The 23,388-nt window shown below is 47.3% G+C and overlaps 1 protein-coding gene across 1 annotated transcript in view; it reads right to left on the reverse strand.

The window, feature by feature from the left end:
• Positions 1-23,388, reverse strand: part of SPECC1 (sperm antigen with calponin homology and coiled-coil domains 1) — a 119,423-nt gene that overhangs the window by 72,104 nt on the left and 23,931 nt on the right. The window contains exons 2-3 of the mRNA XM_081337880.1: positions 10,602-12,121; positions 4,167-4,374 (exon numbers count right to left, since the gene is read on the reverse strand). Coding sequence (XP_081194006.1) covers positions 4,167-4,374; positions 10,602-12,121 — 1,728 coding nt within the window. The remainder of the gene's footprint in view (positions 1-4,166; positions 4,375-10,601; positions 12,122-23,388) is intronic.

Consider the following 23,388-nt stretch of genomic DNA (forward strand, 5'->3'; position numbering starts at 1 on the left):
CTCTCTACATGGGGCTTCCCTTGAAGACTGCTCGGAGGCTCCAACTGGTACAGAATGCGGCCGCGAGAGTTGTCTTGGGAGTTTCCCGGTACTCCCATGTTACACCTTTGCTCCGTGAGCTGCATTGGTTACCAGTTATCTTCCGGGTAAGGTTCAAGGTTTTGGTTATGATCTTTAAGTCCCTACATGGCATGGGTCCGCGATACCTCGAGGACCACCTGCTGCCGGCGTCGACTCCCCTCCGCCCTGTGCGTGCCCACAGAGAGGGCCTCCTCAGGGTGCCTCCGGTCAAGGAATGTCGACTGGTGGCCCCCAGGGGGAGGGCCTTCTCTGTGGGTGCTCCGGCATTATGGAGCTCCGGACGGCATCAGACCTCCGATCCTTCCGTCGCGGGTTGAAGACCCATTTATTTGAACTAGCGGGTCTGGCCTGATGGGGGTATATGGGTTTTTATAGGCTTGTTATTTTTTATCATTCTTGTTTTAACTTGGGCATTGATTTAATTGTTTTTTAATTTTTGTATTGTTATTTATACATGCCCTGTGAACCGCCCTGAGTCCCTTTGGGAGAAGGGCGGTATAGAAATCTCAATAAATTAAATTAAATTAAATTAAATCTTAGTTGCTCTTCTCTGAACTTCTTCCAAACTCTCAACATCTTTTTTGTGATACAGTGTCCAAAATTGGCTGCAGTATTCCAGGTGTGGCCTTACTAGGGTTTTATAAAGCAGTACTAATACTTTGCGTGATCTTGATTCTATGCCTCTGTTTATGCAACCCAGGATTTTTTAACTGAAGACTAAAGAGAGTTAAAAATCTCCGAACAGCCTCCCTTCTCATGGAGTTTTTGGCTGATCTTGCAGAGATCTGACTGGGTTTTTTTTTCTCCTTAGCCTACGGAAAGCCAACGTGAGACTCTGGCATTTGCGCCAAAGGTTTTGAAAGAATCGCACTTACGGCCACAATGAAGCCCATCATTGCCATCGCTAAACGAGGCAGCGGATCAGTGAGCGTTGAAGCCCCATTTTACGACCTTTCCGGTCACGCTTGTTAAGCAAACCAGTGTGGATGTTAAGTGAATCATCCGGTCGTTAAGGGAATCCAGTTGCCCCGCTGACTTTGTCAGACGCCAACTGGGAAGGTTGCAAAAGGGGAATCACGTGACCCCAGGATACGGCGACCGTCATAAATGTGAGTCAGCTGCCGAGCGTCTGAATTTTGATCCCGTGATCCTGGGGACGCCGCAACGGCCGTTAAGTGTGGACAACGGTCCTATAAGTCACTTTTGTGGGTGCCCTTGTAATTTCAAATGGTCACTAAATGAACTGTCGTAACTTGAGGACTACCTGTATTACATTTTTTTTTTTGTTAATCAAATTTATGCATTGCCTATCTCACTAGTTAAGTGACTCTGAACCTGTTTATAAATAAAAGATTAACAGTCTGCTTTCACTGTACAGCATTTGGGGGCCATGATTTTGGTTTTTTTTCCCCCCCGGGCATGGGGTAAGAAGCATTCATAAGAAATTTAAAAAGATTATTTCACCCTAGCAAAGGATCAAAAGGAGTGAGAAACGTGACAGCCAGACTCAGAAGGACAAACAACTTACAGAATCAAGATCAGGTGGATACCCCTTTACAAGGCCTTGGTAAGGCCACACCTGGACTACGGCATCCAGTTTTAGTCACCACGATACAAAAAAAGATGTTGAGACTCTAGAAAGAGTGCAGAGAAGAGCAACAAAGATGATCGGGGGACTGGAGGCTAAAACATATAAGGAACGGTTGCTGGAATTGGGAATGTCCAGTTTAATGAAGAGAAGGACCAGGGGGGACATGATATCAGTCTTCCAATCTCTCAGGGGCTGCCCCAAAGAAGAGGGAGTCAAGCTCTTCTCCAAAGCTCCTGAAGGCAGGACAAGAAGCAACGGATGGAAACTCATCAAGGAGAGAAGCAACCTGGAACTAAGGAGAAATTTCCTGACAGTGAGAACAATTAACCAGTGGAACTCCTTGCCTCCAGAAGTGGTGAATGCTCCAACACTGGAAGTTTTTAAGAAGAGACTGGACAGCCATTTGTCTGAAATGACATAGGGTTTCCTGCCTGAGCAGGGGGTTGGACTAGATGACCTCCAAAATACCTTACAACTCTATTAGAATCTGATGCCCTTTTGTGGATGACCAATCTGTTCTCACTGGAGAAGAGCCTAATGCTGGGAAAGGTGGAGGGCAAGAGAAGAAGGGGACGACAGAGAATGAGGTGGCTGGATGGAGTCACTGAAGCAGTAGGTGTGAGCTTAAATGGACTCCAGAAGATGGTGGAGGACAGGAAGTCCTGGAGGAATGCTGTCCATAGGGTCGCAATGGGTCGGACATGACTTTGCCACTAACAACAACAATCTGCTCTCGACCAAAATAAATTTATTTGGCAAAAAAAAATGTATTTTTTACAAAATAAATTGTATTTATTTGGCAAAATCAAATGTATTTATTTGGCAAAAAGTAAAATGCATTTATTTGGCAAAATAAAATGTATTTCCTTGGCAAAATAAAACGTATTTATTTGGCAGGATCCACAATATCCAAAAATGGACATTTTGGATCCTGTGTAAAATGAATAATTTTACTCTCCGCTCATAAATCAACAATTTCAGCTCCATGAACATGCCCAACATCTGCCAGCAGGTGGCGACCTTGTCTCATCAAGAGAGCTGAGGGCTGATCTTGAATAAGGTTGTAAGTGGTGGCAGTCGTTAAGCAGATCGTCACCAGATGGCACCCAGTTTTATGACTTTTTTGCAGCGATCATTAAGCATACCTATTGTTTGCGATGGTGTTTTCCCACTGGAAATCGGAAAAATGCCATAAATCGTGGCCTTATTAACAGCAACAACATTGGAAGGGACCTTGGAGGTCATCTAGTCCAACCCCCTATTCAGGCAGAAAACCCTATACCATTTCAGGCAAATGGCTGTCCAGTCTCTTCTTAAAAACCTCCAGTATTGGAGCACTCACAGCTTCTGGAGGCAAGGAGTTCCACTGGTTAATTGTTCTAACTGTGGGTCATTGCAAACAGGCATAAATGCACCTGGAATGCGGTCATATGACTGCAGAAAAGAGGGGGGGGGCTGTCGTAACTTTGAATCCGGGTTGTGAGTTGAGTAGCTTTTGAAGGGGTCTGTCCTAAACAGACCATTTTGAATAGTTCTGACCATAATGTAAAGGGTTGTTTTTTTTTAACACCAGGGTTTATACTTCTGGTTTTTAGGCAAAATTGCAAATAATGGGTTTGCTTAATGACTGTGGTGGTAATAATATCCTTATTATCATAATCAGTTAATGGCGACAGCGATTCATATAATGACCACCTCAAACAAGTTTATAAAATGGGAGGTCATACGATGACTTTACAAACATCACAACTGAAAAGGGGAAAGAGGAAGGCGATAAGGAGGGAGAAAAAGAGAAAAAGAAAGAGAAAGAAAGAAAGAAGGAAGGAAGGAAGGAAGGAAGGAAGGAAGGAAGGAAGGAAAAGAAAGAAAGAAAGAAAGGGAAAGGAAGACAAAGAAAAAGAAAGAAAGAAAGAAAGAAAGAAAGAAAGAAAGAAAGAAAGAGAAAATAGAAAGAAAGAAAGAAAGAGGAAGGGAGGGAGAAAGGAAAGAGATGGAGAGAGAGAGAGAGAGAGAGAGAGAAAGAAAGAAAGAAGAAAGGAAGGAAGGAAGGAAGGAAAAGAAAGAAAGAAAGAAAGGGAGAGGAAGAGACAAAGAAAAAGAAAGAAAGAAAATAGGAAGAAAGAGAAAAAAGAAAGAAAGAAAGAAAGAAAGAAAGAAAGAAAGAAAGAAAGAAAGAAAGAAAGAAAAGGGAGAGGGAGAGAAAGAAAGAAAGGAAGAAAGAGAAAGAGGGAGGGAGGGAAAGAAAGAGAAAGAAAGAGAGAGAGAGGGAGGGAGAGAAAGCAAGCAAGCAACAAGCTTGCACAGGGTCCCAAGGGCAGAGCTTGACCCGGCTGCCCCCTTTCTCCCATCCTACCTCGCAGGGCTGTAGTGAGGACACACCAGCTGGGAAGGAAGGAAGGAAGGAAGGAAGGAAGGAAGGGGGAGGGGGGCAAGCCAGAACAACCGACCCATCCTTTCCCTCTGCCACCCGAACCCACCCTGGCCGCCCACCTACCCTCCATCTGGCCGATGATCTGCTGGTCGTGCAGCTTGACCACGCGCTGCTGCTCCACCTGGTCCTCCAGCTGGAAGAGCGCCTCCTTCAGGCTCTTCAACTCCGCCTCGCCCTCCCAGCGCCTCTCCTGCAGCTCCTGCCCCGTCTGGCTCAGCTCCTCCGCCTGCCCGGCGCACCTGGCCTGCAGCCGCGCCCCCTCCTGCTCCACCTGCGGGCAAAAGCGGGCGTGAAAAGGGAGCCCCCGGACCCTCGGCCGCATCCCACCAGGAGCCCGGGGGTGTGAGGGGAAGGCAGGGGCGCGGCCCTCCACGTAAGACCCTTCCTTTAGCGACCGTTCGAATTTTACGACAGCACTGGAAAAAGTTGCACTTGCGACGGGTGCTTGCCCTGCGGACTGCTGCGCTTCTTTCTCCCCGTGTCACGCAATCACGATTCCAGGACAGGCGGCCCTCGACTTACGACCGTTCGTTTAGGGACCGTTTGAAGCGGCAAGGGACGTAGAGAAAGTGACCTACGTCTCCCTTTTCGCACTTACAACAGTTGCAGCATCCCCAGGGTCACCTGATCAGAATTTGGAGGCTTGGCAACTGGCGTGTACTTATGATGGTTGCAGCGTCCGGTGTGTGTGTGTGTGTGTGTGTGTGTGTTTGTGTGTCAGGCGATCCCCTTTTGCGACCTTCTGACGAGCAAAGTCAATGGGGAAGCCGGATTGGCTTAACGACCGTGTGCCTGACTTAACATCTTCTCTGTACCTTCAATGAAAATGCTTTCCAAGTTTATATACTGCTTTTTAGCCTTTTAATATTTTATTGTATGCCTCCCAGTGGCCTCTGTGAGGGACAGCGGCAGTTCTTGAATGTGACTGATAGATAGATGGATGGATGGATGGATGGATAGATATACATAGAATTATAGATAGATAGATAGATAGATAGATAGATAGATAGATAGATAGATAGATAGATAGATAGATAGATAGATAGATGATAGATATAGATATATAGATATAGATATAGATAATATAAATATATAGATAATGTTGTTGTTGTTAGCTGCGAAGTCGTGTCCGACCCATCGCGACCCTATGGACAACATTCCTCCAGGCCTTCCTGTCCTCTACCATCTTCTGGCGTCCATCTAAGCTCACGCCTCCTGCTTCAGTGACTCCATCCAGCCACCTCCTTCTCTGTCGTCCCCTTCTTCTCTTGCCCTCCACCTTTCCCAGCATTAGGCTCTTCTCCAGTGAGTCCTTCCTTCTCATTAGGTGGCCAAAGTATTTGAGTTTTAGCTTCAGGATCTGGCCTTCTAAAGAGCAGCCAGGGTTGATCTCCTCTAGGACCGACCGGTTTGATCGCCTTGCAGTCCAAGGGACTCGCAGGAGTCTTCTCCAGCACCACAGTTCAAAGGCCTCAATTCTTTGGCGCTCAGCCTTTCTTATGGTCCAACTTTCACTGCCATACATTGCAACTGGGAAGACCATAGCCTTGACTATACGCACTTTTGTTGACAGGGTGATGTCTCTGCTTTTTAGTGTGCTGTCTAGATTTGCCATGGCTTTCCTCCCCAGGAGCAAGCGTCTTTTAATTTCTTGGCTACAGTCCCCATCTGCAGTGATCTTGGAGCCCAGGAAAATAAAATCTGTCACTACCTCCATTTCTTCCCCATCTATTTGCCAGGAATTGAGAGGGCCAGATGCCATGATCTTGGTTTTCTTAATGTTAAGTTTCAACCCAAGTTTTGCACTCTCCTTCTTCACCTGCAACAAGAGGCTCTTTAGTTCTTCTTCACTTTCTGCCATTAGAGTGGTATCATCTGCGTATCTTAGGTTGTTGATATTTCTTCCGGCAATCTTAATTCCAACTTTTGATTCATCTAGCCCTGCCTTTCTCATGATGTGCTCTGCATATAAGTTAAATAGGCAGGGCAACAGTATACAGCCTTGCCGGACTCCTTTCCCAATTTTGAACCAATCAGTGGTTCCGTGTCCAGTTCTCACTGTTGCTTCTTGACCCGCATATAGGTTTCTCAAGAGACAAATAAGATGGTCTGGTACTCCCATCTCTTTAAGAACTTGCCACAGTTTGTTATGATCCACACAATCAAAGGCTTTAGCATAGTCAATGAAGCAGAAGTAGATGTTTTTCTGGAATTCTCTAGCTTTCTCCATGATCCAGCGTATGTTGGCAATTTGATCTCTAGTTCCTCTGCCTCTTCGAAATCCTGCCTGTACTTCTGGTAGTTCTCGATCCACATACTGCTGAAGTCTAGCTTGTAGGATTTTAAGCATGACTTTACTAGCATGAGAAATGAGTGCAATGGTGCGATAGTTTGAACATTCTTTGGCACTGCCTTTCTTTGGAATTGGAATGTAAACTGATCTTTTCCAATCCTGTGGCCACTGTTGAGTTTTCCAAATTTGCTGGCAAATTGAGTGTAGCACTTTTACTGCACTGTCTTTTAAGATTTTGAATAGCTCAGCTGGAATACTGTCACCTCCACTAGCTTTGTTGTTGCTCAGCTTTTCTAAGGCCCACTTCACTTCACATTCTAGGATGTCTGGCTCGAGGTCAGTGACCACCTCATTGTGATTATCAGGGACGTTAAGCTCATTCTTGTATAGTTCTTCTGTGTAATTTTGCCACCTCTATATCTATATCTCTATTATATAGATAATAGAGATATAGATATAAATAGATAATAGAGATATAGATAATAGAGATAGATATAGATAGATAATTAATATAGGTAAAGTTAAAGGTTCCCCCGCACATGCGTGCTAGTCGTTTCCGACTCTAGGGGCCGGTGCTCATCTCCATTTCAAAGCCGAAGAGCCAGCGCTTGTCCGAGGATGTCTCCGTGGTCATGTGGCCGGCATGACTAGACGCCAAAGGCGCACGGAACGCTGTTACCTTCCCACCGGAGCGGTCCCTATTTTTCTACTTGCATTTTTACGTGCTTTCGAACTGCTAGCTTGGCGGAAGCTGGGACGAGTAACAGGCGCTCACTCTGTTACGCGGCACTCGGGATTCGACCCGCCAAACTGCCGACATTCCGATCGACAAGTTCAGCGTCCTAACCCACTGAGCCACCGCGTCCCTTGAGCCACCACGTCCCTAATTAATATAGATATATATAATTAATAGATAGATATAGATAATAGATATACAGATAGATAATTAATACATAATAGATAGATAGATATAAATAGATAGGAGATGGATGGATAGATAGATAATTAATACATATAGATGATAGATATATGTAGATAATTAATACATATAGATATAGATAATAGATTAGATATAAAGATAATAGATAGATATAGATAATAGAGATATATATAGATAATTGATATAGATAATAGAGATATAGATAATAGATATAGATACAGATAGATAATTAATATAATATAGATAGATAGATAGATAGATAGATAGATAGATAGATAGATAGATAGGAGATGGATGGATAGATAATACATATAGATGATATATAGATAATAGAGATATATATAGATAGATAATTGATATAGATAATAGATATAAATATAGATACAGATAGATAATTAATATAATATAGATAGATAGATAGATAGATAGATAGATAGATAGATAGATAGATAGATAGATAATAGATAGGAGATGGATGGATAGATAATACATATAGATGATATAGATATATGTAGATAAAGATATAGATGATAGATATAGATAATAGATATAGATAATAGATATATAGATAATATATATATATATATATAATTAATAGAGATAGATATAGATAATAGATAGATATAGATACAGATAGTTAATTAATAGATAACAGATATATAGATATAGATTATAGATAGGAGATGGATAGATAGATAGATAGATAGATAGATAGATAGATAGATAGATAGATAGATAGACAGACAGACAGACAGACAGACAGTTAGAGATAGATAGATAGATACATAGATACATAGATAGATAGATAAGAGATAAACTTTTAAAAAAGGAAAACAAGGCACAACTGGAATCTAAATGTCTTGGGCCAGAAAAAGGAAAAATCAATTCTAAGCCTCAGGGATTGACAGTCCCTCTTCTTTCAGAGAGCTTTCAGAACCAGTCGTGAGATCGGCTACACACACACACACACACACACACACACACACATCCTCTCTTTCCCAGGAGGGGCAAGACACCTGCAGCTTAAAGGCCGCTCCCCGTCCGATTCCCTTCCAAGTACAGCAAAGGTTTATTGGGTTACAAGTCCAAGATTGGCCGGGTGAATGACTGCACGTAGGCGCATACTGAGTGCAGCAGCACAACGTCACAACTGGGTTGGGCAGAAAAGGGGGAAAAATAACTCACCAAGGAGGCTGGTCTGGTCAGGGCAGAGGAGGGCCAGGCTGAGCCAGGCAGAAACAGCCAGAACATTTGGAAACATGGCCACTTTAAGACCGGTGGACTCCAACTCCCAGAATTCCCCAGCCAGCAAGGCTGGCTGGGGAATTCTGGGAGTTGAAGTCCACCGGTCTTAAAGTGGCCATGTTTGAGTCCCCTGCGCTAAAATTATGGATGGCCCTTCCAATGCAGAATCAGGCAGATTCTTGGGTTACGACCGTAAAGGAACCTGCCCGTCACGGTCGTAAGTCACGATAGTCGTAAAGCGGGCCAGTCACATGACTGAGCTGATTTCACGATCTTTTTTTTTCGGAGGGGGAGGTGTCATTAAATGGACCCATGGTTTGCTAAGGGATGGTTTTGCTGAAAACCAGAAGTAAAATGCCGGGTTTGGGCAAAACCAGCGTAAAAGGCAGGCTTCTGACATGTCAACGGGCCCGTAGATGCAGCCTGGCTGCCCAAATATCTAAATTTTGGTCATGTGATTAGGGGGAGTGGCTCCTGGGATGTCAAATCAGGCTGGGGAATTCTGGGAGTGGAAATCCCCCTGTCTTAAAGCAGGCTGGCTGGGGGATTCTGGGAGTGGAAGTCCTCCCCCTTAAAGCATCCTAACTAGGGAATTCTGGGAGTGGAAGTCCACCCCTCTTGAAGCAGGCTGGCTGGGGAATTCTGGGAGTGGAAGCCCACCCCTCTTACCAAGCATGCTGGCTGGGGGATTCTGGGAGTTGAAGCCCACCCCTCTTAAAGCAGCCAAGGTTGCAACAGGGAAGTGGAATAGGAACTCAGTAGATCCCATCTTGTGTAACCTGGACAACTTCCAGGTCCATGGACTTCAAATTCCCAGAATGCCTCAGGCAGTGTGGCCATTGCTGAGCATTCTGGGAGGTAAAGAGACAAATTGGAGAAGGGCTACCATAGTATAACATTCTCCCTGCGCTCTCGTTCACATCCTGCTCACCTTCCCCTCCTGCTTGCAACTTTTGGTTACCTCTGGAAAGATATCCAGTCTCGGTTTCTGGCCACAGAAAAAAAGTTTGGGTAGCTTAATTCAAGACTACCTTGGATTTTCGGATCAATGCGGAGTAAGCATCCTGGAACGGCAATTCTTTGGACCAAATTAGAAGGTACAGATAGTCCTTGACTTATAATAGCTTGTTTAGCGACCGTACAAAGTTACAACATGTCAAGGTAATGATTTAAAAGCTAACCAGGTGATGTAAGATGTATGATGTAATGTTGGCAATGACTCAGCAGGGTCTGTGTCCCTTTAAGAGCCAGCAAGGTCTGTGTCCCTTTACGAGCCTTTGTATAAAAGGGAAGGCTCTGCTGCTGTGTTCTCCCTCTTCTATTTCCTGCTATAACTGCTGTGTGTTGGAGCCTGCTATATTAACAGGTGTTTGTATATTATTCCTGGTGTACGATATTGTAGACAGTGTAAGATAAACCACCATTTAACACAAACCACCATTTACTGTGTTTACTCCTGGGTTATCTCAGCGCAATAAGACTGTGCATGCTCTGAAACAACGTCACCGAAAGAGACTTATGACTGTTTTTCCACACTTAAATGACAGCTGCAGCATCCCCATGTTCACGTGATTTACATTTGGATGCTTGGCAACTGACTCACACTTATGACGGTCGCAATATCCCAAGGGGGTCACATGATCCCCTTTGGCGACCTTCCAACAAGCAAAGTCAAGTGGGGGGAAGCTGGATTCACTTCACGACCGTGTGACTAGCTTAACAACTGTGGGGGATTCACCTTTAATGACTACGGCAAGAAAGGTCATCAAACGGGGCCTAACTCACCTAACGACTGTCTCGTTCAGCAACGGAAATCTGGGGAATCCATTGCGGTCGTTAAGTCGAGGGCTGCCCGTATTATTATCGCCTCTAGCGTCCTACGGGATCAGCTCAAAACATCCTGACATGTGCAGACAGTCACTCCCGCCATCCCGGAAAGTCCACAAGAAGAACCACCTTCCCGCCCTGCCCTTTTCAGGTAGACTGCCGCTGCCTCTGGAGGCTCCGCCGAGCGCCTTACCTTGGCCAGCTGCCCTTGTAGCGTCTTCACCTCGCTGTGGGCCTTCAACAGCTCTTGCCTCAGCTCGGTGCAGGATCGTTCCAGCTGGTCGCGTTCGGCTCGGATCCCTCGCAGCACCTCGTGCGCGTCCGAGCGGCCGGCTGCCTGCTCCATGGCGTCCATGGCGGCCGCTTTCCGCTTCTCGCTGTCCAGCTGGGACCGCAGCGACTGGCTCTCGATCTTCAAACCTTCCAGGTGGACCTTGCAGTCTTCCAGCGTCCTCGCCAAGGTGGCGTTGTTCTGCCGCTCGGCCTCCAGGAGGCCGCCCAGCCGTTTGGCCTCCTCCCCCAGGCTCTTGAGCGCTGCTTGAGCCTCCTGATGTTCTCTTTCCAGGCCTCTCAAGCTGCTGCTCAGCTGCTGCTGGATGTTGAGCATCTTCTCGCGCTCAAACTGGGCCTTCTCCTGCAGCTCGGCGCATCTCAGCTCCAGCTCGTGCACCTTGGCTTGGCTCTCGTCCGGCTTCGGCCGATCCTGCAGGAGGGCGCTCAGCTTCTCGCTCTCTTGGCTCAGCTGCTCGGCTCGCTCGCGCTGCTGGCAGAAGGACCTCTCCAGCATGGCCTTCTCGTCGGCCAGCTTCTCGTTTTCTGCCGTCAGCTCCTGGACCACCTGCTGCTGGTCGGAGAGCTCCTGCAGCGTGGCCTGCAGCTCCTCCGCCGTGCAGTGGTGGTTCTCCTCCATCCGCTGGATCCGCTCGGTCAGCGAGGCCACCGACAGGTCGCTGACGTTGTTGGGTGAGCTCCCCGAGGTGGAACATCTGGAGGCCTTGAAGACGTTGCTGCCTGCCGACGGCGGCCTGGACGGGACGTCCACGATGTGCTCGAAATCCGAAGCGTCCGGAGACAACGACGCTTTCGTCACGTCACTGCTGGAGGAGCCCGAGTTGCGCAGCGGAGGCCCGTTGAGGCACGGACTCCCACCGGTAGGGTGGCTGCAGAGGGACGGTTGAGTCGGGCTGCCAAAGCTGGACTCCTGTGTGGTGGGGGTGGGCAGGCTGCCGCTGGTCTCCGAGAGCGGCGAATGTTCCCGTTGGCTTAGCTTCTCCTTCAAGAGCTGGTTCTCCTCGCCAAGGCTGAGAAGTTCCCTCTGGAAGCTCTTGTTCTTCTCCCGGAGGGCCTGGATGAGGGACGCCACCTCGGCTGGAAGACCGTCCACCGGCGGGTCCACCGAGCTGGACAGGTCGGCCAGCTCCTTCTCTTGGTGCTTCTTCAGCTCGTGGCGGAGTTTGGTGATCTCCGAGTCTTTCGTCTTGGCCTCGGCCAGCAGCTCCTTGACTTGGGACGCCAGGCCCGCCTTGTCACCGACCTCCGCCTCATTCTTGGGCTTGAGGGAGGGGCGGGAATGCTTGGTGGGGGTGGGCGCCCCGGAAGACGTGGGGCTGGGCTGAGCTTTCCTGGGCCTCAGGACCGTCTTCTCTCGGGGGGCGGCGCTCGGCAGCTCCCGCGGCGCGGGGATGCCCGTGCGCTTGGAGGACGGGGGTGGACCTAGGAGAGAAAGGACGACATTGATGAGCCTGCAGTGATGGGAGAGCGGGAGACGTAGTTCCCTGCGTGCTGGGTGCTCGCCAGGCAGAACATATCACCAAGGAGGCTGGTGGAGCAGTGGGCTAATGCCTCCTTAAGTAACACCAGCTGCCTGCAATTAGTGCAGGTTCGCATCCCACCAGGCTCAAGGTTGAATCAGCCTTCCATCCTTCCGAGGTAGGTAAAATGAGGACCCAGACTGTTGGGGGCAATTAAGCTGACTTTGTAATAATGCCGCTTGGGGTGTGTGTGAAAGCCCTAATAAGCAGGCATATACATAGAATGAAGGCTACTGCTAAGCTTGTAAGCCGCCCTGAGTCTTCGGAGGAGGGCGGGATATAAATGGAATTAAAAATAAAAAAAAATAAAAAAAATGCAATTCAAGGGGGAGAAAAATAAGGTTCCAGATTCGCGGCCTCCAGAAGTTGTGAATGCGCCAACACTGGAAGTTTGAAAGAAGAGATTGGACAACTGTTTGTCTGAAATGGTATAGGGTTTCCTGCCTGAGCAGGGGGTTGGACTAGATGACCTCCAAGGTCCCTTCCAACTTTGTTATTCTATTCTATTGTATTTTATTCTACTCTACTCTATTCTATTCCACTATTCTATTCTGAATTCTCTTCTCTTCTTTATTTCTATTCTCTTCTATATTTCTATTCTGTTCTGTTCTGTTCTATTTTCTATTCTATTCTATTCTATTCTATTCTATTCTATTCTATTCTATTCTATTCTATTCTATTCTATTCTATTCTATTCCATTCCATTATTCTCATTATTCTATTCTATTCTATTCTATTCTGTATTTCTATTCCATTCCATTCCATTCCATTCCATTCTATTCTATTCTATTCTATTCTATCCTGCATTTTATTCTATTCTATTTTTATTCTATTCTTTCTATTTCTATTCTATTCTATCCTGTAATTCTATTCTGTTCTGCATTCTCTTCTCTTCTATATTTTTATTCTGTTCTATTCTATATTTCTATTCTGTTCTATTTTCTATTCTATTCTATCCTGCATTTTATTCTATTCTATTTTTATTCTATTCTATTGTATCCTGTAATTCTATTCTGTTCTGCATTATCTTTTCTCTTCTCTTCTCTCCTCTCTTCTTCTCTTCTCTATTCTATTCTATTCTATTATTATTATTATTATCATCATCATCAGCAGCAGCAGCACCATCACCATCCTCATCCTCATGCAAAGCCTTGAACAGATGCGGTAATTCACCCACACCCCTGCGAGGAGGAGCGGAGGAGGAAAGCCCAGCATTTCAACTGAACAGCCACCAACAACGGGGCCTTTGATGCTTTTAATCACATTAGGTGCCTTCTGACCAGGCGCTTAATTGCAAAGTCTGGCTCCCTTGCGAAGGAAGGAACCGGTTCCCGCTTCTGCTCTTCAAGGGGGCAAAAGCACCCAGAGAGCGGCATCATAATTTAAATCGCTCGCCTTTCAAGCGAGGAGGAAGGGAAGAGAAGAATTCCAGCGGAAGACGGGCTGTTTTCGTTTGTTTGTTGGCAAAGCAGGAATGAAGAAGCAGAAGAAAAATCTTTTTTTTAACCCCCTTTTCTGTTTTTTAGCACTGGAGCCTTTGTTTTGCTTTGCCCCTTTTCAGTCTGGAGAATTTGTCTAGGGAAACTCTGGAGGCTGAACGATTCTTCTAGTACAGGTTCTAGGAGGAAGGAGGGAACTGAAGCCCACCCACCTTAAAGCAGGCTGGCTGGGGAATTCTGGGAGTTGAGGTCCACCAGTCCTAAAAGGGCCAGGTTGGAAGACCCCTGTCTTAAAGCATCCTGGCTGAGGGATTCTGGGAGTTGAGGTCCACCAGTCCTAAAAGGGCCAGGTTGGAAGACCCCTGTCTTAAAGCATCCTGGCTGAGGGATTCTGGGAGTTGAGGTCCACCAGTCCTAAAAGGGCCAGGTTGGAAGACCCCTGTCTTAAAGCATCCTGGCTGAGGGATTCTGGGAGTTGAAGTCCACCAGTCCTAAAAGGGCCGAGTTGGAAGACCCCTGTCTTAAAGCATCCTGGCTGAGGGATGCTGGGAGTTGAAGTCCACCAGTCCTAAAAGGGCCAGGTTGGAAGACCCCTGTCTTAAAGCATCCTGGCTGAGGCATTCTGGGAGTTGAAGTCCACAAGTCCTAAAAGGGCCAGGTTGGAAGACCCCTGTCTTAAAGCATCCTGGCTGAGGGATTCTGGGAGTTGAAGTCCACAAGTCCTAAAAGGGCCAGGTTGGAAGACCCCTGTCTTAAAGCATCCTGGCTGAGGGATTCTGGGAGTTGAAGTCCACCAGTCCTAAAAGGGCCGAGTTGGAAGACCCCTGTCTTAAAGCATCCTGGCTGAGGAATTCTGGGAGTTGAAGTCCACCAGTCCTAAAAGGGCCAGGTTGGAAGACCCCTGTCTTAAATCATCCTGGCTGAGGCATTCTGGGAGTTGAAGTCCACAAGTCCTAAAAGGGCCAGGTTGGAAGACCCCTGTCTTAAAGCATCCTGGCTGAGGGATTCTGGGAGTTGAAGTCCACCAGTCCTAAAAGGGCCAGGTTGGAAGACCCCTGTCTTAAATCATCCTGGCTGAGGCATTCTGGGAGTTGAGGTCCACCAGTCCTAAAAGGGCCAGGTTGGAAGACCCCTGTCTTAAAGCATCCTGGCTGAGGAATTCTGGGAGTTGAAGTCCACACGTCATCAAAGGGCCAGGTTGGAAGACCCCTGCTCTAATGATTCAAACTCCCCCGTGCTATGCAGAGAAGTGGGTGGGTGGGGGGAAAGAATGAGCGGACTGAACAAAAGGACAATCTCTTCCCTCCCTGACACCACACACCACACACACAAAACGTGCCGAGTATGGAGAGGAGGAACAAGGGGGTCTTGCACCAGGGAGCCACAGTACCGACTCTGTGATGCTTCGAGGCCGAAGACAAAGAGCGCAGTGTTTGGGGAGATGGGGGGGGCGGCAAGCAGGGAGGGGCTGAGATAGCAAGGAGCAAGCATTCTCCGCTGGGTGTTTGGCCAGCCACCCACACCGGCTGTCCAGGCTGAACTGCACAGCTGCAGTTGGCCCGGTTGGGGAGGCACGGTGAACACACACACACACACACACAAACCCGATTGTGACTTTTCCCTCCTCCTCGTCCTCAGTTATAATGTGACGGCTTGCACTGAGCACTTTGCAGAGCTTGGAGAGGCAACCCTGTTGTAGGTTTCTTCAGGAGGAAAGCCTGAATAGTAGAGTAGAGTAGAAGAATAGAATAGAATAGAATAGAATAGAATAGAATAGAATAGAATAGAATAGAATAGAATAGAATAGAATAGAATAGAATAGAATAGAATAGAATAGAATAGAATAGAATAGAATAGAATAGAATAGAAAATATGGAATGGAATGGAATGGAATGGAATGGAATAGAATAGAAAATAGAAAATAATATTAGAATAGAATGGAATGGAATGGAATGGAATGGAATGGAATGGAATGGAATGGAATGGAATAGAATAGAATAGAATAGAATAGAATAGAATAGAATAGAATAGAATAGAATAGAATAGAAAATAGAAAATAATATTAGAACAGAACAGAATAGAATGGAATAAAATGGAATGGAATGGAATGGAATAGAACAGAACAGAACAGAACAGAACAGAACAGAACAGAACAGAACAGAACAGAATAGAATAAGAGAGTAGAATAGAATAGAAAAAATGGAATAGAATAGAAGAATAGAATAGAATAAGAGAAGAGAAGAGAAGAGAAGAGAAGAGAAGAGAAGAGAAGAGAAAAGAAGAGAAGAGAAGAGAAGATGGAATGGAACGGAACGGAACGGAACAGAACAGAATAATAGAATAGAATAGAATAAGAATTAGGATAGAATAGAATAGAATAGAATTACAGAATAGAATGGTGGCTGGATGGAGTCACTGAAGCAGTAGGCGCGAGCTTAAATGGACTCCAGAAGATGGTAGAGGACAGGAAGGCCTGGAGGAATGTTGTCCATAGGGTCGCGATGGGTCGGACACGACTTCGCAGCTAACAACAACAACAACAGAATAGAATAGAATAAGGGAAGAGAATATACTGTAGAATGGAACGGAATGGAACAATGAACAGAACAGAACAGAATAATGAACAGAACAGAACAGAACAGAATAGATTAGAATTAGAAGTAAAATAGAATATAGAATGGAATAGAATACAGAATAGAACAGAACAGAACAGAACAGAACAGAACAGAATTTTTTATTGCACAAGTAAGATTGAACACAGAAGGAATTCGTCTCCCGTGCATAAACTCTCATAGAACAAAAAAGTGATAGGTCATAGGTCAGGAATCACAGTTGCAATGATTAATTACTGGTTGCAAAGAACAAGTGATAAATTGTAAGACACCAGTCGGAGAAGACAGCAGGAAGGAAGAGAAGGTGAGAAAAAGGGAGAAGACGAGAGGCTACTGTGGGAATTGGGGATTCAGCAGAGTGATGGCACGGGGAAGGTACGCAACTATCTTCAATTTATGAACATTGGCTTAGTAAATGTTCAAAGTTGCAACCGAACTGAGAAAGTCACTTACGAGCAGTCCTCACAATTATGACCATTGCAGCATCCCCACAGTCCAAATTCAGGCACTTGTCAACTGATACGTATTTACGTCGGCGGCAGCATCCCGGGGCCATCTGCAACCTGCCCAGCCAGCTTGTAACAAGCAAAGTCATCGGGGGGGAGCTGGATTCACTTAATGACTGCAATGATTCACTTAACAACCGTGGCAGAAAGAGCATAAAAATTCCGGCACGGCTCACTTAACAAGCGTCTTGCTTAGGAAGGAAAATTCTGGATTCAGTTGTAGTCGTAAGTTGAGCACCATCAGTAACCAATACAGAGACGCTTCAGGATCAACTAATCCAGGGGTAGGCAACCTTGGCTCTTTTATGACTCGTGGACTTCAACTCCCAGAATTCCTCAGCCAGCATGGGGGAACTATGGCCCTTTCATGACTCATGGACCAACTCCCAGAATTCCTGAGCCAGCATGAGGGAACTATAGCCACTTCATGACTTGTGGACTTCAACTCCCAGAATTCCTCAGCCAGCATGGGGGAACTGTGGCCCCCTTCATGACTCGTGGACTTCAACTCCCAGAATTCCTCAGCCAGCATGGGGGAACTGTGGCCCCTTCATGACTGGTGGACTTCAACTCCCAGAATTCCTCAGCCAGCATGGGAGAACTATGGCCCTTTCATGACTCATGGACTTCAATTCCCAGAATTCCTGAGCCAGCATGGGGGAACTATGGCCCCTTCATGACTGGTGGACTTCAACTCCCAGAATTCCTCAGCCAGCATGGCTCAGCTTGGAAATCTCTCCCTTTCCCCTCAGCGTGGTTGGCTCAGGAATTCTGGGAGTTGAAGTCCACGAGTCATAAAAGAGCCAAGGTTGCTTACTCCTGGCCTAGGCCTAGGCCGCTTTATGACTCATGGACTTCAACTCCCAGAATTCCTGAGCCAGCCATGCTGAGGGGAAAGGGAAAGGTTCCCATGCTGAGCCATGTTGGCTCAGGAATTCTGGGAGTTGAAGTCCATGAGTCATAAAAGAGCCGAGGTTGCCTACCCCTGATCTAAGGGAACACCTGCTGCCGGCATCATCTTCCCATCGTCCTGTGCGCCCCCACAGGGAGGGCCTTCTCAGGGTACCGCCGGTTAATGAATGCCGGCGGGTTATTCCCAGGGGAAGGGCGTTCTGTGTGGGTCCGCCGGCCCTACGGAACCAACTACCCACGGAACTTAGGACTGCCCCCGACCTTCGCTCCTTTCGCCGGGACCTGAAAACTCGGCTCTTCGATCTGTTTGGTCCAGACTGTGGGGTTGTTAATTTAACCGGGTTTTAGATTTACTCTTGGGAAGGCTTGAATTTAATTTAATTGTTTTATTTGTTTTTAATTTTTTTGTATTTCATGGTTTTAACTGCCCTGTAAACCGCCCTGAGTCCTACGGGAATAGGGCGGTATACAAATCCAATAAAATAAATAAAATAAATAAATTTCCTGACAGCGAGAACAATTAACCGGCGGAACTCCTGGCCTCCAGAAGCGGTGAAGGCTCCAACACTGGAAGTCTTTAAGAAGAGACTGGACAGCCACTTGTCCGAAATGGTATATAGAGTTTCCTGCCTGAGCAGGGGGTTGGACTAGATGACCTCCAAGGTCCCTTCCATCATCATCATCATCATCATTATTATTATTATTACGACTCAACCCCCTGGCCTTGCACCGCGTGTTCTGGCCTCGCAGCAGTGTGCAGGCTGATTGTGGGTGCAGAATTACTCCCCGTTTTGCCAGCCTCCAGGGGGAAGAAATTCCTGCTTTTGGAGGCGGTTGGCAAATTCCTTATCTTTTTCCAAGTTTTTTTCCCCCCCCAAATTTCAACCCAACCTGAGAGACGCATGGAGCTAAGCCAGGATTGTTGCATTGTTGGAGTTTGCCAAAGGGGCTTATTGGGCGTTGCAGAGACCTCCCGGATGTACCGGCAGTCCTCAAAGTTAGCGCAGCACTCAAGAAAGTGAGGGAGGACCCTTTTCCACCCTAACGACCGTCGCAGCATGCCCCGTGGTCACCTGATCAGAAATTCGGAGGTTTGGCCACTGACTCGTATTTACGACAGTCGCAGGGGGTCACGTGGTTCCCCTTTTGCGACCTTCTGACGAGCCAATCAAGAGGAAAGCCGGATTCACTAACAATTGTGTTGCTGGTACGACAACGGCAGTGATTCGCTTAAAAGAAAAGTGGCAAAATGGAGCCAGACTTAATAAGTGTCTCATTTGGCAACATATATTGTAGGTTGTAGGTGGAGGACTGGAATGATAGAAATGAAGAAAGAAAGAAAAAAAGAAAGAAAGAAAGAAAGAAAGAAAGAAAGAAAGAAAGAAAGAAAGAAAGAAAGAAAGAAAGAAAGAAAGAAGAAGGAAGGAAGGAAGGAAGATAGGAAGAGTAAGGAAGGAAGGAGAAAAAGAAAGAAAGGGAGGAAGGAAGGAGAGAAAGAAAAGAAAGGAAGGAAGGAAGGAGAGAAAGAAAAGAAAGGAAGTAAGGAAGGAAGAGGAAGGAGAAAAAGAAAGAAAGGAGGAAGAAGAGAAAGAAAAGGAGGGAAGGAAGAGGGAGGGATGAAGGAGAGAGAGAGAAAGAAAGAAAGAAAGAAAGAAAGAAAGAAAGAAAGAAAGAAAGAAAGGAGGGAGGGAGGAAGAAAGAGAGAGAAAGGAAGGAAGGAAGGAAGGAGAGAAAGAAAAGGAGGGAAGGAAGGAAGGAAAGAAAGGAAGAAAGGAAGGAAGGAAGAGGAAGGAAGGAGAAAAAGAAAGGAGGAAGAAGAGAAAGAAAAGAAAGGAAGGAAGGAGAAAGAAAAAGAAAGAAAGAAAGAAAGAAAGAAAGGAAGGAAGGAAGGAAAGAGGAAGGGAGGGAGGGAAAAACTGAAGGCAAGGGAAGGGGGATGGGTGGGGAGGGGAGGGGAGGGAGGGGACCTAGGGAGGAAGGCCGGCCCTGGTGGACCATCCCAAGCTTGGCCAAGCGGGCGCCAGTCCTCCTTGCTTAGACATGGAGCGAGGGAGAAGCTCATAGCGTGGCGCCCTGATCTCTCTCTCTCTCTCTCTCTCTCTCTCTCTCTCTCTCTCTCTCTCTCTCTCTCTCTCTCTCTCTCTCTCTGGGTGGGGGGTGCAGAGGGCTTTTTCGCCCGCCACAGTTTTACAACGGGGTCTTCCCCCAGCTCCGGGCCAGGAGACCAACAGGCATCCGGGCAGGAAGCTGGCCAGGGAGATAACCGCGGTTTGCGCCGTCAGAGGAAGAGGCCGCGGGCTCCATGGCTGTGTCCGGCATCGAAGACAACCTCTGATGGGGATGGCGAATGGGGCCGGGTGTTCTGAAACTGGGAAAGACGCCCTGCTTGTAGAAAGCTAGCTCCTCAGGGATGATGATGATGATGATGATAATGATGGTGATGATGTTGGAAGGGACTTTGGAGGTCATCTAGCCCACCTGTATAGCTTTGTTGCTGGCCATACATTTTACATACTTGCTTGCAGGTAGCCCTTGACTTACGATCACACTTAAGCCCAAAATTTCTGTTGCTAAGCGAGACAGTTGTTAACTGAATGTTACCCCATTTCATAAAACATAAAACCCCTGAGGCCTTCTTCTCACTGCAGCTGTGTCTGTAGGTGAAGGACTACCTGTGGGAGGCTCGGAAACCAATGAATGAATCAGTGGAAAGAAAGAAAGAAAGAAAGAAAGAAAGAAAGAAAGAAAGAAAGAAAGAAAGAAAGAAAGAAAGAAAGAAAGAAAGAAAGAAAGAAAGAAGAAAGGAAAAATAAAAAGAAAGAATGAAAGAGAAAGAAAGGAAGGAAGGAGGCACAGAGGAAAGAAAGAAAGAAGGAAAGAAAGAGAAAGAAGGGAAGGAAAAAGAGAAAAGAAAGAGGAAGGAAAGAAGGAAGGAAGGAGAAAGAAAAAAGAAAGAAAGAAAGAAGAAAGGAATCAAGGAAGGAAAAGAGGGAGGCAGGGAGGATAGAAAGAGGGATGGAAGGAAGGAGAAAAAAGAAAAAGAGAAAGAGAAGGAAGGAAGGAAGGAAGGAAGGAAGGAAAAAGAAAGTAAGAAAGAAGAAAGAAAGAAGGAAGGAGAAAGAAAAAAGAAATAAAGGAAGAAGGAAGGAAGGAATCAATGAAGGGAGGAAAAGAGGGAGGCGGGGAGAAAGAAAGAGGGACGGAAGGAAGGAGAAAGAAAGAAAAAGAAAGAAAGAAAGAAAGAAAGAAAGAAAGAAAGAAAGAAAGAAAGAAAGAGGGAGGGAGAGAGGAAGAAGGCTGAGAGACAGAAATTGCTTAGATTTTTTGGGGGGGAGGGTACTCAGGCAGCCCTTGACTCACAACGACCATTCAAAGTTACAACGGCACTGAAGAAAGTGACCAACGATTGTTTTTCACACGACCGTCGCAGCGGCCCCATGCTCACCTGATCAAAATTCAGACCCTTGTTCCCCGACTCATATTTAGGACGGTCGCAGCGTCCCGGAGGGGGACGTCAGCGGGGGGGGGGGGAGGGGAAGAGGGGAGAAGCCAGATTCGCTTAACGACCGTGCTTCCGACTTAACAACCGCAGCCCTTCCCTCCAGCCCCCTGGCCAGCAAGGTGGCATAAAAGGGGGGCGAGGCTCCCTTAGCCAACGTCTCGCTTAGCAAGGGAATGGCCGAGTGCGGTTGTGGTGGTCGCTAAGTCGAGGACTCCCCGCCCCAAGTTCTCCAGCCTTTCAACATCTGGACCGGCCGCTGGGGAAGCGTTGGACGGAGCAGCACGGAGTCACAAAAGAGACACAAAGAGGGACACAGCGCAACACCCGGCTGGGTTTTCCTGCCTCCCTGGCAAAGAGGGGCTGGTAGGAGACCCCCCCCCCAAGACAAGGGGGCTTCCGAAAACTGGCTGGGCCCCGGGGTGGGGTGGGGGTGTCTCCACTGATCCGACAGGTTTCTGCGTCTGCCCCCGGATCAAATCTTCTGATCCCACCCTGCAAACTGGCTTCCCTGCCTCCTCTCTCCCCCCACCACCACTTCCCGAAACTAGCCAGGAATGTCAGGCTGGATGGTTCCCCCGGGGGTTGCAAATTTGGGCTAAGCTGGGATGCGGCTGGCTTGGTTTTGCAGGGAGGGTTGCATTCCCCAGTCCAGTTCTGCCTGCCTCCAGCTGTGTCGAGATGGCAACTCCCATCCTCCACCGCCACCCACCCCACCCCTAAAAGGGTGTGCAGGCTGGGAGAGGCGCTGAAGAATTGGCCCACCTTGTCTGGGGGGCGCTGGGTCCTGTTTTGACGCTATTGAGCTTTAGCGAGGATTCTGCAAAATTTAGCCGGCCCGAGAAGTCTGCAAAATCGCCCAGCCCCGAAGGCAAAAGGCCTTAGCTTTCCGCTGATATGAATACTGGGCGTGTAGCTAGACTGCTCCTGAATGTGGAGGTTCTGCAGGTCCATTTTTTGGGGGGGGGGGCTGCGGTTTGGATCTTCCTGGGTTTGCCCAGGTAAAGAGATGGTTGGAGTAAAACTCCCTCCCTTCCTAGTAAGGAATAATGGACTTTTCCAGCCAAAGTGAAACTTTGGCTGGAAAATACAAGGGTCACCATCAGATAAAAAAAAAATGACCGAATAGCCGGTGGGTTTTTTTTGTTTTTAATCTCCAAAGCTCCAATTCTTGCCTGAGGATGAAAGTTGAACTGGATGGACTTCAAAGGAGGGGAAAAAGCTTTTTTTTTTTTTTGAGATTAGGAAAGAGCGAAGCTCCAGATTAAATCATTTCAACCCGCTTTGAGTCATATTAAAATCTGGCTGAATTGCAAAGAAAAAGCACAGTCCGATCGAGGCAGGAATCGAAGAATTAAGAGGAATAATTTAGGCGATGTACGATCTTCGGGGTACGTGCTTACTTAGTGCAGGGATTTCCCCCACCCCCACCCCAAATTTTGCAACTTGAAGATGGGTGGACTTCAACTCCCAGAATCTCTCCCCCCCCCCCCCGCCCGCAGCATTAAGTTAAACACGCCAAGTTTGAAAAAGATTGCTTTCAGTATGTCGGTAATTTTAGCACAGTTAAAATTAGATTAACTGCTTTCTATTACATACCTTACTGCAGGGTATCTCAGCCCTTGGCACGCTGGCTGGGGGATTCTAAGAGTTGAAATTCCCCCCCCAACTTAAAGAATGCTGGCTGGGGGATTCTGGGAGAGGAAGTCCACCCCTCTTAAAGCAGGCTGGCTGGGGGATTCTGGGAGTGGAAGCCCACCCCTCTTAAAGCAGGCTGGCTGGGGAATTCTGGGAGAGGAAGTCCACCCCTCTTAAAGCAGGCTGGCTGGGGGATTCTGGGAGTGGAAGCCCACCCCTCTTAAAGCAGGCTGGCTGGGGGATTCTGGGAGAGGAAGTCCACCCCTCTTAATGGAGGCTGGCTGGGGGATTCTAGGAGTGGAAGTCCACCCCTCTTAAAGCAGGCTCGCTGGGGGATTCTGGGAGTGGAAGCCCACCCCTCTTAAAGCAGGCTGGCTGGGGGATTCTGGGAGTGGAAGTCCGCCCCTCTTAAAGCAGGCTGGCTGGGGGATTCTGGGAGTGGAAGTCCGCCCCTCTTAAAGCAGGCAGGCTGGGGGATTCTGGGAGTGGAAGTCCGCCCCTCTTAAAACAGGCTGGCTGGGGGATTCTGGGAGTGGAAGTCCACCCCTCTTAAAGCAGGCTGG

This window comes from Vipera berus (assembly GCF_964194415.1).
Source record: "Vipera berus genome assembly, chromosome: 1".
In the NCBI taxonomy this organism is placed as follows: domain Eukaryota; kingdom Metazoa; phylum Chordata; class Lepidosauria; order Squamata; family Viperidae; genus Vipera; species Vipera berus.